The 19,139-nt window shown below is 42.6% G+C and overlaps 1 protein-coding gene across 4 annotated transcripts in view; it reads right to left on the bottom strand.

Moving 5' to 3' along the window:
* Positions 1–1,773: 1,773 nt before the first annotated feature.
* The window catches only part of LOC117895489 (protein vein), a 33,969-nt gene continuing 16,603 nt past the window's right edge, over positions 1,774–19,139 (bottom strand). Inside the window, exons 2-6 of one of the 4 annotated variants that reach the window (XM_034803183.1) lie at positions 6,808–6,985; positions 6,618–6,745; positions 6,250–6,364; positions 5,239–5,288; positions 1,774–1,913 (exon numbers count right to left, since the gene is read on the bottom strand). In XM_034803183.1, coding sequence (XP_034659074.1) covers positions 1,894–1,913; positions 5,239–5,288; positions 6,250–6,364; positions 6,618–6,745; positions 6,808–6,985 — 491 coding nt within the window. In that variant the 3' untranslated portion in view covers positions 1,774–1,893. Of the gene's footprint in view, positions 1,914–2,289; positions 3,383–4,077; positions 5,289–6,249; positions 6,365–6,617; positions 6,746–6,807; positions 6,986–19,139 lie in introns of those variants that run through there. The other 3 variants (XM_034803182.1, XM_034803181.1, XM_034803184.1) reach the window with 3 other exon arrangements.

Here is a 19,139-nt window from a genome sequence, read left to right on the forward strand (position 1 = left end):
CGCGGAACTATCGATCAAATATACCGACAGACCCACGAAAATATACCGAAATATACCCTTGCATTTTCAAAATATACTGTAAATATACCGTGAATCTTAAATTATTTTCCTCGATGTTGAATAGTTAGGAGTCTCCGCGCTAAAACTATAATTTTATCCGATTTAATGGTCACCCTGTTTTTTAGTTTGGCAACTAGTGTTGCAAAAACATACAAGGGAGCTAAAGATGGTAAAAATAAGTTGGCCACTATCGATCAATGCCGTCTATCGCACAAAACTACCGCTACACATTATCTACACATTTATGTTATTAGCAACAGAGACACCTGACGAGGAAATGTGTAAGTTTAAAAAAAGTGCATGTAATCGAAACGGAGCAGAGTAAATGAACCGCGAAAGATTCCCATTTTTTGAATACATTCATTATTTATTAGCTCAAGACAAAAAAGAAATGCTTTGCAACAAATTCCAAATTTTATTAGCCGTCTTCTTGTAAACTAAAACTAAGCATGAGATCCATTTCTTTACGCAAACTAATCAAGCTTATCATTTTCCGGCTAGACTCCTTATGTCCATCAAGGGTTGAAGTTCTCGCCTGTCGAGAGACAAAACGAAGACAATATTTAGCCAAGGGATAATTAGCCTCATATATAAATATTAAATTCAAACCCTGGCTCGTAGCTTTAGTTGCTGCCTATTTTTTGGGAAAAGCGGGCGGGGTAAAAATAACATTACCAAGAGCAAAAGAATAATTTGTTTTCCACTAAATCAAACGAAAAGAAGAAGAACTATAATTTTATCCGATTTAAGGTAATATATCTTTAATGGTCACCCTGTTTTTTAGTTTGGCAACTAGTGTTGCAAAAACATATAAGGGAGCTAAAGATGGTAAAAATAAGTTGGCCACTATCGATCAATGCCGTCTATCGCACAAAACTACCGCTACACATTATCTACACATTTATGTTATTAGCAACAGAGACACCTGACGAGGAAATGTGTAAAACAGAAAAAAGTGCATGTAATCGAAACGGAGCAGAGTAAATGAACCGCGAAAGATTCCCATTTTTTGAATACATTCATTATTTATTAGCTCAAGACAAAAAAGAAATGCTTTGCAACAAATTCCAAATTTTATTAGCCGTCTTGTTTGTAAACTAAAACTAAGCATGAGATCCATTTCTTTACGCAAACTAATCAAGCTTATCATTTTCCGGCTAGACTCCTTATGTCCATCAAGGGTTGAAGTTCTCGCCTGTCGAGAGACAAAACGAAGACAATATTTAGCCAAGGGATAATTAGCCTCATATATAAATATTAAATTCAAACCCTGGCTCGTAGCTTTAGTTGCTGCCTATTTTTTGGGAAAAGCGGGCGGGGTAAAAATAACATTACCAAGAGCAAAAGAATAATTTGTTTTCCACTAAATCAAACGAAAAGAAGAAGAACTATAATTTTATCCGATTTAAGGTAATATATCTTTAATGGTCACCCTGTTTTTAGTTTGGCAACTAGTGTTGCAAAAACATACAAGGGAGCTAAAGATGGTAAAAATAAGTTGGCCACTATCGATCAATGCCGTCTATCGCACAAAACTACCGCTACACATTATCTACACATTTATGTTATTAGCAACAGAGACACCTGACGAGGAAATGTGTAAGTTTAAAAAAAGTGCATGTAATCGAAACGGAGCAGAGTAAATGAACCGCGAAAGATTCCCATTTTTTGAATACATTCATTATTTATTAGCTCAAGACAAAAAAGAAATGCTTTGCAACAAATTCCAAATTTTATTAGCCGTCTTCTTGTAAACTAAAACTAAGCATGAGATCCATTTCTTTACGCAAACTAATCAAGCTTATCATTTTCCGGCTAGACTCCTTATGTCCATCAAGGGTTGAAGTTCTCGCCTGTCGAGAGACAAAACGAAGACAATATTTAGCCAAGGGATAATTAGCCTCATATATAAATATTAAATTCAAACCCTGGCTCGTAGCTTTAGTTGCTGCCTATTTTTTGGGAAAAGCGGGCGGGGTAAAAATAACATTACCAAGAGCAAAAGAATAATTTGTTTTCCACTAAATCAAACGAAAAGAAGAAGCCGCAGGCAGTTGGAAAATAAAAGGGCATCAAAACCAAATCAAAAAGCAATCCATTTTGTATTTGAATTATTTGCAAATTTTTAATGAAGTTTTTTTTCTCTTACGCATCGTTTTGTTTGTTTTGTTGGTTTTTTTGTTGGTTTTTCTGTTTGTTTAATATTTTGTTTTAAATTAAAATTAAACTTTACATGGTATTTTTGGTATAAATCTTTCAATAATTAAATATATAAAAAATTTTCCACTTACGAATAAAACTATAAATAATCTCGTTTACGCCTAGCCATAAAAACTGATGTCAACATACACAGTGAGAAAAAAAAACATAACTAAATTTGCAATTATACATAGTACATGTTTTCATTTCGGTGTTCAAATTTATGCAAAATTAGAAACGAGGACAAATAAAATAAATATAAAAAATAAAAATATTTCGAAATTAAGTAGCTTTATAGTGTGTTTGTGTGTGTGAGTGATGGTGTTGTGTGTTTGTGCGTGTGAGCTTAAAGATACAAATTTATAATTTAGGTGTAATTAAATACAACAATAAATTATGGTTAAAGAAGGGCTGGTGGCATTAACTTAGTTGAAATGTACACAAAACTTAACGTTAGTTTTAAAACGAGAGATATTTACAGGATTTATTACAAAGTTCTCGGCTACGTCAAGCTTGGATCTCTTTCTTTAATGTCTATGATACAACAACAAAAGCGCAACAGTGTCAGTGACAGTCGGTTCAGGGTCAAAATTGGTTATGATTTTCGCTTTCCGCTTTACAAATTTCAACAAATATCAATCCTTGATCGTTTCTTTGCAATAAAATAATTTAGTTCATAAGTTCAGATTCAGATTTCGTTTTAGTTTCAGCATTTCATTTTCAAATTATTCTCAAACAGAACCTATAGGCAAAAGTCAGTCTGGATCTGTATCTGTATCTTTTGACTTTGGAAAAGATGGGACACTCAGGGGACGAGGAGGCACCCAAGTACGAGTATTTTGAAGTGTTTACAATTTTTTGTAGTCGCAAATTGTGTGAATGGTAAATGGCATTGCATTCGGATTTTGGGCTTAATCTGACGGTGCAACAAATTAACTAATTTTTCGGTATAATAAAAAAATTACAATTGTCGACGTTGTTGGATTGCGGGATTGCTTTTCGTTTTCGTTTCTGTTTTTTTTTCGTTTATAAAAATCATAAAAATAATAAAACAAAACTCTATGCATTAATAGTCGTTATTTAGGGTATGTATTGTATTTGGCCGTAGATTGCAACAAAATATCTGTGAAGAGATTAAATTATAAATAAAAATTAAAAATTAATCTTCCATCTTTGCTTTCCGTTTCATTTTACGTTTAACTATTAGCTGGCTAAAACCGTTTCCACAAAAAGGTAAAAGAAGAATTACAAAAGGGGGGCAACTACAAGCATCAAATGCGCTCTCGAAAGAATGAATTCCATGCAGAGGGATGCAGAGAGATGTTGAGAGAGAAAGCATCCGATTCGGAAAATATGCACTTGGAAACAGAAACAGGCTCAAGTTCTCTCTGGTGCGGCGGAACTTTTTGAACGAGACGAGCACAAACTAGGGAATAATAGTGAACAGAGTTACCCAATCGGAAATGCAGAGATTAGTCAAAAGAAAAATTACAAATGAATATTTAAGAAAAAACAACAACCACCAAATAAAAGTTAACAGGGAGCAGAATGAAGTTGTTTGGTATTTGTTTGAATTGGTGTCTCGGTTTGTCAAAATCTACAGCCAAAGGGTTAATATGATGTCTAACAACGAGTACATAAGAACTAAAATTAATCGCAAATCATTAATTATTGTTGTATTGTTTGTTATTCATGTGGGTTACATCGCTGAATAGAGAGTTTTCATTAATTTGTGGATAATTTGCCAACTACAAAATACTTTGATCGAAAACAAAACAAAATTCAGTTCCCGTTTTCCGAATTGATTCGTATTCGCTTTTTGTTTCAGTACATTGCTTTTTGTGGATGAGTGTTGTGTTGCCATTTGTTGCAAATGTTCCTCTATGTATAGGGTAAATGTATGTTTTGTTGTTATGTGTGTTGTGTTGAGTGTTTGTTTGTGTATCTAACATAAGAGAGCCTCTGTTTATTCATTGTTATTCATCCTTGATATTCATTTTGTTTGTATGAGTGTGTGTTTTTTGTGTGAGTATTGAACAAGATTCGATAAGTTTCTGTGTTTCGCATTGGGGATATCCTATCCTCGTAGTTGTAGTGTCCGTCAATCTGTCCGATTGTCCATCATGTCCGTCCGTTCGTCCGTCTGTCCGTCTGTCAGAGTGTTGCTTCATAATTTTGTTTTGTTTTTGCTGTTTTTAACTTTTAATCGATTGTGTGTATGTGTGTGTGTGTGTTGGTGTGTGTGATGAGTGAGTTTGATATTAAATTAAGTTTCTATTTAAAAAACTATTTAAAATAAACCTTCTATAGCACCCTTTGTTTTTATTCGTATTTATTTGTTATTTATTTGAACAACTTTGTTAGTTATTTATTGTTTCGTTTCGTTTCGTTTTTAAGACTTTACTTTGTTGCTTTTTGGAATGTGTTCTCTAATAAAACTTTTAGTTTGACTGATAGCAGGGCGGGTAGCAGGTAGGAAGGGGGGACTGGACTTGTGGAGTGTGGTTTCGGGGACAGTGGTTCTATGATTCGGATCCGATTTCGCATACTTTATTTGTACTTTCTGTGTGAGTGTGTGTGAGTGTCGCTCTATCAACTATATTTGGTTTATTTCGCTTTCTTGTTTCTGTTTTTCTTTAATTGTTTTTCTTTTGAAGGGACAATGGATGAAGGATAATGGTGAAATGTGCTGTGCTGTGGGGTAATTTCGTTGGCTTCGCTTCTATACACTTGGAGATTATGTTTAGTTAATAATTATTTTGGTATGGGCACTGAGTTCGGTTCGATTTGATTTAATTTGTTTATTCATTTGATTTGAGTTGTGTTTATTCTCTTGTTTGTTTGTTTGTTTTTCGTTTCAGTTTCGATTTGTCGCGATGAGACTCGATCTAAAACAATCGATGCTATAGAAGTGCCTATTTTAGCAGTAAAAACCTCCATGATAATTCTCGCAAGATTGGGGATTATTGCTGTACCTACTCTCGAGCCTATTGTTCTCGCAACGTTCGCCGAAGTATCCATTCGCGCAACTGAAAGACACAAAAAAGAAAGTTGAGAGATGAATATTAGTATAAATTGTATTTCACTTTCGCTTTTTTACACTTTCAGTGTGCATATATGAACATATTGTGGGGAAAATGGGAAAAGGAAAAGGAATAATGGGTAAAACCAAGGGGAAATGGCCATGAACTGCGTTGCAACATTCGGCAGACCACTTAAATATAAACAAAAGAACAAACAAATGAAGTGTATGAAACGATTTTTAGCAAAAAAAGGGAAAGAGCACTCTGGCAGTTTATGGCATGGAAATGGAAATTCATTTTCCCCCATTGGTACTCCCCCAAAATAAAAAAATATATAGTATATTTTTTATTCCAAGTGAAATGCGTTTTTTTTTGGGATGCCACTGGAATGGATGGGATTCAATCGAATCGAATCGAATCGGCTTGCTTATACACACTCACACACACATGGATAAAACGAGGCGCTGAAAGACATTATTCACATTGCACTCATACACTCACGCTCACACTCATGCGGTTTGCATTTTGGGTCTTGTCTGGAGAACTCTTTCCCAGCATCAGCATCAGCCTCAGGCTGAGCATCAGCGCCCGATCCTCAACAAATTTGTTGCCTTTTAATTGCTCTCCCGTCTCGTCTGGTTGTAATGCGATGCCAAAATATTACAAGATATATATAGAGAACAGGGGGACTCTGCGAAAGGGATGGGAGAGCTGCCTTTATCAGCTGACACATGAGCGTGGGTTTATCAGGTCCCAAACAAAAAGAAAAACCACTTGAGTTAGGGATCACACACAAAAACACACGGACGAGTCTCAGGATAGTTCCATACACACACACACACACACAAACACACACAGATAGTGCAGCAGCAGATTGGGAGAGAGACGAGGAGACCCACATCGAAACAGCCCCAAGCGTAGCTGTAGTCGGAGACTACGCTCCTCTAATACAAATATATGTACTCACTTGCAGTAGAACTCGTTCAGATCCGGGATCAGCATGCAGGTGCCGCCGTGGAAGCAAAAGTCGGTGAAGTGGCAGGGGGTGCCCGAGCTGCGCGTCTGGTCCGGCCGAGAGGCAACTGAAACGATTCGAAACGGAATTAATATTATTAATAAAATGATTTACACGGAATTTATGCTGTGTATGCTGATGTCTTGCTGGGGGTGTGCTGGTCCGTGCTGGTCGCCTTCGAATGTGCCCATAAATTAGAAACGAATTGGAGCATTCCGAATCTGTAGATCAACCAGCAAAAGTGTCGCAACAGCCACATGGACGCACAGCCAGCCACCCACATGAGACAGCAGCCAGAGCACCTCCACTCAAGCACTCACCTGGATAGGCATTGATCATGATGCGGCGCTTGATGATCGCCTTGCTGACTTTGTTCTTGGCACGGCACTCGTACTTGCCCGCATCGGAGGAACTATTGAAGGAGCGCACAATCAGCTCGGAGCGTCTTCTACAAAGTTGGTTCAAAGTTTAGGAATCAGAATTCAGAGATGAGTACATTGTGATGCTTACTTGTGATGCTTGAATTGGTAAACGTTGCGCTTGCGATTGATGGACTTGTCATCCTTGAACCAGGTGACCTTCGGCGGCGGCTGGCCGGACACCTTGCAAATGATCCGCAGCTCCCGGCCATGGTCGATGGTCGTGTTGTTCGGCACCGAGGTGATCGACGTGATCGATGCGTTCTGTGCTGTAAGGAACACCAAACAAAACATTAGGCTATGCATTTCCATTGCTGAGTTTTTATTCGTTAGCTAAATATCTTTGGGTACACCTTGGGTGGGGAATTTTCCACAACTTTTTCACCTTTGTTTATGTGCCGTACGAAGTATACTAAATACTAGGATACGCGTTTGTATTGTATATTCCCAGACTGCCCATAAACAAAATAGCAAAATAGAAATTATTGAGATTCTTTAAGTTAAATTTCCTCTTTATTTTTTTATGATCGTCGCGTATGTTGGTTCTTGGGTAGCTTCTTCGGAGATCGTTAAACACAAAATTTAATTTGTCTGCGACTTTCGGACAGCACCGATTTACGGACTGGAAAATTGGTCAGGCTGTGATGTTGGTGCGAAAAGAGGAAGCCATTATATGATTCAAAGAAAAGCGCTGGGGGATGTTTGTTGGATCCTCCTATTATTTATAATTTATTGTTTGCAGTTTGTAATTATCGAATGTTCTGGAATGTTGCCGCCTATCGCTCTCAGACCTTAGACAACTGAATCAGCTCTGACTATTAGCACTTTCCATCACGTGTCCCATAGTCTTGCAGTCTTTATCAATAGAACTAGCACCACATTCCGCTGATATATGAGTTAGCCAATTGCACCACTGACTCATGCCATCGAATTGGCAATGAAACTTGCCTCTGCCTCTGTCTCTGCCCACTGCCCATTGTCTTTGTGCCTGTCTCTGTCTCGAGTGGCTATCTGCCACTCCCCCGCGCTGTCAAGTGCCTAAATTAGCCGCCATATCACGTGTCCCATGAGCCGGGGAGGGTGCCGTGAGGGGCGCAGTGAGTGTCCAAGTACTCGTCACATGCTAATCGAGATCTGCGTGCGCTGTCCCAGTGATTCAGTGATTCATACCCTGATGATCATGATCATTCATCGATTGGTCGATCTATTTTCGGGGCTTCTGTTATACTCTGCTCTGAGGTGGGTGGCACTGGCACTGCACTGCTCTGGGCGGTGGGTGTGCGCGGCCAGGGAAATGCATTTCTACTGTGTGTTTCATTATGCAATACACACACAAGTGTACGTATGCCGGTGTATCTATCAGATACAGATGCGCAAAGTTCCAAGCAGTCTGCGAAAAATTTGCGCTGATTTAAAGCCGAACGAATGGTAATTTATGCGACGAGGATCGCGTGGCCAGACAGAGGTCTGGTCTGGGATTTTTTTGATATATTTATATGAATGTACATACATATGTATACTCGCATATGATGGATATATAGATAGATGTTTATATGGATAGGTGTATTTATTCTATCAAAACGCTCGAGTATACATATATTCAAAGATAAATTATTGTTTATAATTTATGTTGGGGCCCAGCGTCGGGCCATAAAGCAGCATTTTAATTGTGCGCGCCACTTTCTCACGCTCCCAAATTGTCTGTTGTCCCTCTCTGTCCCTCTGTCTCTCTGTCCCACTGTCCCTCATGTGTCTGTGTGTGAGAGTGGCAGAGACCCGAAACGACGACTCACAAGGCGATTAAGAATTGAAGGCAGCACCACACAGACACACAGATACACACAGAGGCAGAGCACACGCAAAACAAGTTGACAATTGTCATGACCACCAAACCAAAGCAACTCAACTCAAACTCCCTTTGCTCTCCCTGCAGCTCACGCTTTGATTTGCCCCGAAATCCCCGCACAGAATAATAAGATGAACATTTTATTTGCCTTCTCCATGTGTTCGGACAAAAATTGGCATATCATATTGGCCTGGCCCTCGTCAACCAGCCTCCCCCAACCACCTCCACCAGTCTTATTATGACTTAATTATGCGCTTAAAAAATATTGTATTGTACGTATACAGAGCGACTCCTCAGGCCATTGGTCTTTTGGGAGAATCGGAATGGGCATTGCCATTGGAATGCCATTGGAGGCTTCATTCGAATGGCCATCGCTCCCGATGGATCAACTGGGGAACTTGGCTTTGATTTGTAATATAAAAAGGATATTTAACAAAAGTGTTTCCTTGATTTCTGCTCCAAGAAGAACATACATTAACTGGAAAATAGATGCCAAGATGGATTTTGTGCATATTTGCTTAGTTCTGCCCTGAAATTCGATACACTCCAGCCCCAGGGCTCATTGGCCTCTTCGCCAATGGGGTATTTTCTTATGCCACGAGTGCGTCAACAACAACTATGGCCAGTGCCTACGTCAAAGCCGGCTGCTGCTGTCGCGCCGCGCTTCCGGAAAAGTCTGGCACAACAGCCAGCAACTGCGAGAGGAAGCAGCAAACACAACCAAGCAGCCAAGCAGCCAAGCCAAAAGCAAACGTAGGAAAACTGTCGTCAGTTGCTGTTGCCTGCTCCCCAAATTTAGCACACAGCCGGAGCAGGAGAGGAGACACTCAGGAGGGGGGACAGACAGAGACAGAGACGCAGACGGAGACGGAGACGGAGACAGGCAGCGACAAGACGCATTAAAATAACTTTTCATATTTCAAATAATATTTCTTCTTGTATACTTTTTTTTTTTGCATTTCATTTCATTTCATTTCATTTGTGCCCTCTCGAGCGTGACGCGGCCGCCAATGATTCATGCAAATCCATCAACGAGTCGCCGAGGAAAATGGTGAAAAGCGGGACAGAAGAGGGGAACTTGGGGACACTACGGAAACATGCAGCAGTAGCAGTAGCATGTGGTTATCGCATTGCAATGTGGGATGTCAGGGGATCGAGGAGATCGCGGGGATTGGGTTATTAAATCCGTTTGCATTGAATTAATCAGCAAAAATTGCATTCGACACGCCGACTGGCGCCATCTGTCAAGCCAAATTGCCTGCGAACTCATCGCCGCCATTCATATTCATAGTCATACCCCTCAGTCCACTCCACTGCACTCCACCCATTCCATCCATTTGCATAGTCATTATGGCGCTTCGATCATTGTTCGCTCGTTGGGCTTTTGGGTTTATCCCCAAATGCACTTTTGCTTATTATCTTTTCTCGGAAAATATATAATTTTCCCAATATTCGGATGCCACGGATGCCGAGTGGCGGAATAAGAGACAATTTATTTTGGCAGCTTCGCTGGTGACCCACATTCGGCTCAGAAGATGCCGCTGCCACGGCTGCTGCTGCTGCTGCTGCTGCTGCTGCTTCGGGTGCCACTGACACTGCTGTCAGCGGAAGTTTTTCCAAAAAATAAAATTCATATAAATTTTCCTTCACTCAGTTCTCCCCGCTCGCTCTTTGCCGCTCTCTTCCACTCGTTGGTTATTTATGATTTGAATGTTATTTATGTGATTATATTTGATTCATTTTCATTGGCCCGCGACATTGTGTCATTGCTGGATTCTCTCGAATAGAGTCCAGTGAAGTGATTTATCGGCCCATAAACAAATACGAGCACCACTCGCACACTCAAGCACAGACATACATTACCCACACACTATCTTATTTGTCTTATTTTAATCGTACGCGTAATTGCAGCACGCGCCCCCCATCTGCAGAGCTGGTGGGGTGTTTGGCCCGAAGGAACACTTCAATTCACTTCAGTAAACGCTCTGATAATAAAATATTTGCATGATTACACCTCCAGAGAGATAAGCATAGCCGTAAGTGGGTGGAGTGTCAATAATGGGGAATGGAAGGAAGCATTGCTCATTCGTCGTGTTGGCCTAGGCAATGGCAAACAATTGCTCACCGGCGCCGATTGTCGCCATAAAAAAATGCAATGCAATGGCCTTTACGGACAGATAACCAAACGGAACCGACAATCGACAACAGGTTGTTCACGGGTATTCTATGACTGTGGATCTGCCATGATCTTGCCTAAAAGAACTTCACTCACTGCTGCACATATTTGACGAGAGAACATTTTGGGCTGTCTATTTCGCATACCTTTAGCAACGATACATAGAGGTACTTTTAAAAGCCTTTTGATGGCATTTCAAAAGGAAACATGATACACCAGAAGCTAAAGAAAATTATGAAAAGAAAAGAAGCTGAATCTGAAAGCCTGACAGAATACCAATCCCCGAGTGAGATATCACACAGCCTCATTGCCCTTTCCCCTTGGCCATGCCATATCTTTAGATTCGTTTTCCATCAAGCGGCAGGCAGCAAACAGTCAAATGATGTTGTTCCAATACATAAACACACACACACAGCCCATGGACGCAGCCGGAAAGTCAGGGAGGAAAACACATTTTCGCGAGTCACAAGTTCTGGGGACTAGGGAGATGGATGGATAGATGTATGCATGGATGGATGGCTGGCACGTGTGGCCAAAATGCTGGCAGAACTAATAAAACTAGAAAATGGCAAAAAACGACAAACGACAACAACGACAGCACTGGCAACGTTGTCGCCATTTGGCTTCCGTCGATTTTGTCCATGTTTGTTTGCGATTCTCTTCTGGTTGGTTTTTGTTTTGTTTTTTTTGTTGGTGCCTCTTGTCGTCTTGTTTATTTGCTCATTGCGTATACGCAATGTGATTTCCTTTGAAGCGCTGCCTTTCCACGTTCCACGTTCCACGTTCAACGTTTTTTTGTCGCTGGCGCTGACAACTCAAGCAAATATAGAGACAACAACAACAATCATTTTCGTGGGCCATGTAAATGGGGGGAAAATCCCATGCAAAGCAGAAAAACATCACAGAACGCATTCAGAATCTGAATGCGAATCTGAATCTGCCGAGATCCAGTATCCAGTATCCACTCTGATGCTTATTTTCATGAAGAACCGCAAAGTGTACGGGTAATCTATACCGAGATAAGCGATAAGCGAAGCATTATGCCCCACAGCTAGACCCCTTGAGCACCCCAGAGCACAGCCAGTCCCAGCCGCAGTCCCAGTCCCCCATTACCTGATCTGAACTTCCCCTTTGATATGTATTTTTACCCACTGTGGCTTCTGTCTGTGCGTCTGTCCGTCTGTCTGTAGCGTTTAATTAAGTCAAGTGAGCGAAGATCGCTGGCCTGGCCCCCAATGCAACATCAGCAGCAGCAGCAGCGGCATCAATTGGATCTCTGCCTCTGCCTCTAAATGCCAACAAATTGTGCCTCAGGCCTCAGCCTTAGCATCAGTTCGGTTCGGTTCTGGTGCTGTTTTCTTCTGCTCTGTTCTGCTCTGTTCAGTCTACCTCTTTTTTCATAGCGCTCGCATTTGTTTTGTTTATTTGGCTTTTGCTTTCTTTGTTTGCCGCTGCTCTATTTTTCTTTGCTTTCGTGTAGTCACAGTCGCGGTGGTTCATCCGCGAACTGGCGAATCTGTGCGCCCAGCTGTTCCGCCAAACAAGATCTCCAACCCCAAACCCAAACCCATTCTATTGCAAACCCAAAACCAACATAATGAACAGCACGCTCTGTATGTGCAGATATGTGTATCTACTCTCTGTACTAGTATCTATCTTCTTCCCACTGTTATCAGTCGGGAATAATTTCTCACGTTCCTCTGACTAATGTTCTTTGCCTTGCAGGTGGCTTATCAATCTGCCAGCTGTTAGAAGCACTGCTAATGCTGGTGGAGCTATTGCCAATGTTGCTACTGCTGCTGCTTGTGATAACACAAAGCCATGGAGAGCTTCAACTTTACTGCAGGGAGTGTGATAAAAGTCTGCGGCATATAATTTATAGGGGAAACCACTTTCTTAGCTTCCCACACAGCATACACGTACACATGTGTGATATTTCTATGTAAAAATGAATTTAGATGATGCTAAAATTGGAACCATAATTCCGCTGGGAATAATCTAACTTTTAAGCTAAAAGAATACCTTTAAAAATAACTACATTTGCGTAATTTGCACCAACAATCTCTTGCATTACGTTGGTTGTCTCTTCTGTTATCTAACATTTGTCTACTACTTCCACACAACAAAGATACTCATAATCTATCAATCGGAAGAGAGGTTAAGGCTGTCAAGGCTCCGCGTACGAACACCATACAAAAATGTCACTTTAATCCCAATCTTATCTCTGCGCAGGCACTTCCAGCGCAGTGCATCACCCCCTGCTGTGACATCATCGTCCAATTGATTTACAATCTTGTGTCGTTTCTGATAAATTCTTTGTCGTCTTCAAAAACAACGTCACAAACTTTCCATGCGATTCACGTGACGATGATGAGGATGAGGATTGAGGCTGTGGCTGTTTCTGTGGCTGATGCTGATGCTGGGGTATGCGACAACAGAGTGGGTGACAGATGACGTAGCCATAGAGAGGAGCTGTTGATAATAGAGTTACTGTTAGTGCCACACTAGCTACTGCTTTTCCTGCCACACAGGCTACGCTGCTACTTGTTATTATTGTGGGTACTACTCGTACTCGTACTCGTACGTGTGATTGTTTGGGACCACCTCTTGGCATGTTTTTCACGAAACTGTCAAAATGTTATGCAAATATTTGTTGGGATGGATATTTATGTAAATTTCAGCGCTCTCACCAAATACCTCTCTCTCTTTCTGCATCTCTCTCTCTTGTGTTTCTTTGTTGTTCTTCTGTTGTTGGGGGCGTGTGAATCCAAACAATGCGGCACTGATAAAGCTGATAAGCCATGAAGTATGGGAGCAAAGAGAGCGGCCAGAGCGGCATTTGGGAGAATAGAAACTGCTGGTGTTTGTCTTGAGGTTTCATAGGAATAGATTTCAGGGTTGGAGTATCAAACTTATGCCCTCCATCTCTCGATTGGCAATTGCTTAGGCGTTGCAGTGAGTCAATTAAATATTTGATACTAAACATATAATACTCAAATTAAATGTGACTATTGCAAGCATCAAAACGAAGTTTGTCCGTCCCTGGCCTCCGATAAAACGTCACAAGAATGCACTCTCTCGGCCTGCAGAGAGGCAGATAAAGGCCGCGTTGGATTTTCTTTCTTTTGCCCCTTGGCGACAGCGTGTGAAATGCATTCAAGTGGGCGGCAACGTCTAGATTTCCCTCAAGGCCAAGATAGGCCCCGCTCTCACAGCCTCTCTCACTCACTCTCCCATGGGTTCCCTCTTGCACTCCCTCCCTCCATGCCTCCGTGTTATCTCTTATCGCCGTCTGGCTTATATTCCTTCTGTTCTTATTATTTTTACGACTTTTGTTTGATTAATGCAAATCGAAAATTGCAACCGGCTAAAAGTTCGCTGCAAAATTGTTTTTCCCTGGCTGCTGCTGCTGCTGCTGCTGCTCATCAGGAGGCTCCCTTGGAGTTTGAGTTGGATCTGGGGATGGGGATGGCGCACAAAGCGCCTGATTGCTGATAGCCATCAGAGCAGGCCAGACCCAAGAGCCACAGTCAGACTCAAACCCAGCCAAGACAGAACCAAGCGAAGAGACATGGCCGACAACAACGAAGACATCGACGACGACGACTGCTGCTGCTGCTGCAATTGTTTGGCAATGACAAAGCGCACCTCCCAGTCAGGCCCAGACACCAGACAACCCGGACAGACATCCAGGGAGTCAGGGAGTCAGGGATCAGAGCAGCAGCAGCAGCGGTGGTGGCGCGAAAGGCAAACAAACCATAATTAAGTTGCACTCGTAGCTGGGGCACAGATGGAGCTGCAGATGGGCCTGGAGATGGAGATGGAGTTCGGGGGCGGCTTAGTCGTTCACTAAGTCAGTGAGTCAGGATGAGGTCCGCAAAACGTGGCCGATGATCTTAATTCTTTTTAAATCGATCAATTTCCACTGACGACATTATTCTCTCCCGTGCCCCACGTTGCAGATCGTGGCCTCTGCCTCTGCCACTGCCTGGGATTGGGATTGGTATTTTGAGTCAGCAGTTGGCAATGGATCAGCCAGCGTTGGATTACTCTGGGTGTGGGTGTGGGTGAGAGCCTTGGCCAACAAGTGGAATGACTAAGCGGTCTCTCTCGCTCTGCGTCTCTGTCTCGCCATCTTGGCCAGGGCTGGCTATCGCGATGGAGACGCGCCCAGGAGGCTCTAAAAATAGATCCACAAAATGCAGTGGGCTAGTGGCCACGTTTTGTAATGGTTAACTTTATAATAAGCAATCATCATCATCATCATTATCACCATCACTCGGAGTAATAACGGACCTGGCCTAATCTAGAGCAAAATCTTGACCAAAGACCAAAGACCAAAACCAAAACCAAACTTAACCCAATTTCATAGCGAAATGCCGCAAAAGGAAAATGAGCACATTACAACAAACAACAAACAGCAATCGAGAGAGCACAGTGTGAGTGTAAAAGAGACAGACAGAGACAGAGACAGAGAAGACATAGTTACAGAGAGAGTGAGGGAGCAAGAGTGATGGAGTTGGAGTTGGAGAAAAGTTGTTAGCGAGACGATGAGACCCATCCTCATGACGGAGCTTATCTTGGACACGTACTGGGATTTGAGCCTGACTGACATTTGTCAGCGTTGTGAATCCTTTTGCTGCTGCTGTTGCTGCCACACGAAAGCCGACAACTTCAAAGTTTTTTCCTCCCTCCCCCCACACACTGCCCACTGCTTCTCTTCGGTGTCTCCGAGTCCAACTTCTTTTGGGCTTTTATCAGCGTGAGAAAATCTGCACAACAAAAGAACCATTTCTGTGTGTGTGCTTGGGTGGAAAGAGAGAGTGGTGCTGTGGTGGCTGGTGGTGCAGCTGCAGCTGCCGCTGGTGCTGGTGGCTGCTGCTGCTGTGACCTTCAGCGATCAGGCTTAACGGCTCACACCCACTATTGGCCGCTATTGGTCTCGGGTTGCCGCCTCGCCGCTACTTGGGGGCAGCTGTCTGTGCGCTCCGGCAGCACCTGGCAGTTAAATTTGGTGCATGTTCGCTGATTGAACACAAATGATACGGAAGTCGGTCGCCGAGTCCCTCTGTGTGTGTGGAATTCTCACGCTTTTGGCCACTTGGATTACCCGCCAGATTACATGAAAAGCGCCTACACACAGATACACGAAACGAGCGCATAAATCAGCTGGAGCAGGAAAAAAAATAGCAGCGGCAGGCAGGCTGGCAGGCAGGCAGGCAGGCAGCACCAGAGTTAGCCCGAGTTGGTGGCAGCTTTTGAAGTTGTACGCACGCCAAAAGCGGCTTAAATGTCCAAAAGTGGCCAACAACAACAACAGCCACCGCCAACAGAGAGTGGAAAATGTGAAAATGTGTAGAGAGAAAAGGCAAAAGCAACCCAAAACTGAACTTCTGCTACTTAGAGTCTGTGGTTGTTGGTGGGAACTTCTCTTTCTGCTGCCAAAGTTGCCACTGGCCACAGTGTGGCACTGTTGCAGTTGCAGTGGCAGTGGCACTTTTCCACACGAAAGCAAAGTAGAAAGAAAATAAAGTAAAGCAAAGCAAAGCAAAGCAAAGTCGCAACTGAAATTAATCATACGCACCATTGAACCCCAACGAGTGCGACGAGTGCGATGACGTAACTGCATTTGTGTGTGCGTGTGTTGGCCATGATTCGACGATGCCTCTTCCAACTAAAAACATACACCACAAAAACTCATCATCAGCCGCCACAGCCACGCCTACACTTCTTGGAAATGGCAAAGGCAAGCTGTGCAAAATTTTGCTCATTCTATACAAAATACACAGACATAAAATACAGATAAATACACAGAAGAATCAGATGGCCATCATATATAGCCATATATATGTACATATATGTGCATCTGTATCTGTGTGTGTGTGTGTCCTACTAAATTGCACTGCCGGAAAATACATTTCACATTCTGTCTGTCTGCTGTTGTAATTTCAATTTTGTTGTATTTACTTATTGGGCTCTTCATAAATCCATCTCTCTGCTACGCTTTCTGTTTACAGATCTGCACCGATCCGGTCCAATCCGATCTGCTCTGTTTTTGGCCATCGAAGTATTTATGGTGCACCCAGCCAGACAGACTTGAGTTCCCCCCGAATAAATCAGTTTCAGAAACACTGGAACCATGCAAGGCCGTCCCTTATCAGCATTACCTGAGATTAGATTGCCCTTTCCACATTTTTGGAGACTAATTGAAGTCAAGCGATTACATATGTATCTCCATTATCATTCGAGGGGTTCTGCCTATTCGATTTTTGATTATAAAAGTTGTTTACAGAATGAGGGGAATCCCTGAATTCTCAGAAATTTCTCACTAGATTTCGCTATATTTTGATGGCCTCCTCGAATCAACAGCACCATCAGAGTTGAGCAATCGTTCTGTCGCTTCTTCAATCCCCTAACGATGTGTTGAAAATGTGTTGCCTGTGGCCTCAAAAAATGAAACCATTCCAAATTGATTCAAATTTACAGCCATGTAGAGTAGATCCCATCGGAAACGATCTGATCAGGGGCAAAACGGTTGGTCACGCCTCAACAAACTCGCAAGACCAAAAGGTTTCCACACCCACCCAAAAAGAACAACCGAAAACATCCAATTTGGCATCCACATTGTTGCACAACAAACTATCCATCCACTAACTGAGAGTGGAACACACAACGATTGTTTAAACAATTGTTGGCTGGCTGGATGCCCGAGTCCGTCAATCATTTGAGTGTGTAAATTTTATTGTTGCGAAAAGAAATAGCCAGCCAGCCCTCTGCTGCCATCCGATGGGAAGAAATCAGAAATCAGAGATCAGAGATCCAGAATGTTTGCCGCCATTGGAGCGCCCCTCGGGTCATAAAAAGCTAAATAAATAAATAAAGTGCCAAACTATTACAACATTTGTGATGTTTATTAATACGAAATTAAGTAGCTGCCGTTAACAGGCGGCGGCAGCCAACAGCCAACAGCCAGCCGGCAGGCAGCAGGCAGCATGGAAGGCATGCTGCGGGAGGGCAGACAAGAACAAGGGATCCCGCCAAGGTGTTGGATGGGTGGGCCACGATCCCACATGGACGGACATTGGCCCACAAAACAACGCTTTCATCTTTTTGTAATTAGGCAGGCGCTGAGACTGATAGATAGATATATAGATAGATAGATGGTGGGATAGATTGACTAGATACAGATGCAGATACGAGACACCGATACAGATGCAGATTGGGCTGAGCGCTAGACAGACGAAAATTAAAACAGCTAACAAGGAAAAATGTTTACACAGAGATACAACTACACATCTGAGTGCATCCAGCGATGTACGCGTATGGCCATAAATCCGATATTTCGCCAGAATATATTTCTATATACTTTGAAAGCATATTCAGGCTTCGTATTAATGCCGATATCTGAACCAAATTCAAACGCCAGACGATGTGGCCACCAGCTGTCGATACACACGCACAGCGCAGATATCTTCAATACAATTCTTATGGTTTTTCTGTATTTTTATTTTGCTTTGGATCTGTTTTTTTGATATGGACGAACTGGCCCCAGGGCAGAGCAGCGCAGAACAGAGCAGAGCAGAGCAGCGGCAGCCGGCGGGGGCGTTTATAATTAATTGTAATTGTCGTTGAAAGATTAATTTGGTTGCGCTTCAATGGCGCTTCATTGTCGGCCCCAGCCATTGTGCGGGTGGGGAAATCAATTTTATATAGTTTTCGATTCTCATTCTTTGTAGTTTTGTTGTTGCTGTTGTTCGACAGCACACCCTCACATACACGGCAAACTTTGGATACGTTTTATGTTAAGTATATTTTCCAAGCCAACAAATCGAAAACCATGAAAATCGGTCCAGCCAGACTTTGTTTTATATAGATACACACAGATAGATATAATTTTATATACAGATGCAGATGCAGACAGACATAAATGTATATTTTATGCTGCGAAAAGTGCAATCAAGTGGTTAGAGTTTTTTTGGTGGTGCCCCCGACGAGGGGGTAGCCACCACAACAATCTTCAAAGGGGCGACGACGGCATGCTCCCGTCTGCTGCTGCTACTGCTGGCTGCTGCCTGGTGCCGTCTCAGTCGGCCCATTGAAATGGAGCATAAAAATGGTGGCTATAAATAAGAAAAGACCCTCCCTGCTGCTGCTGCTGTGCCGTGGGTGAGAAGCGGCGAGCAGGGGGAAGAGCAGCAGCAGTGTGTTGTGGTGTGGAGAGTAGCGGAGAGCGAGAGGAGCGGCTGCATTTTCAAATCAAAAATTGTTGCTGCCCGAAACATTTCCGCAGATCAAAGTCACAGCTTGACAAAATTCTGTGGAAAAAAGCCAGCTGGCTGCCAAGTCGCTGCTGCTAATTGCTTTCATATCAGTTTGCCACCCCACCATCCAGTCCACACTT

Source organism: Drosophila subobscura, chromosome J (genome assembly GCF_008121235.1).
Source record: "Drosophila subobscura isolate 14011-0131.10 chromosome J, UCBerk_Dsub_1.0, whole genome shotgun sequence".
Taxonomy (NCBI): Eukaryota; Metazoa; Arthropoda; class Insecta; order Diptera; family Drosophilidae; genus Drosophila; species Drosophila subobscura.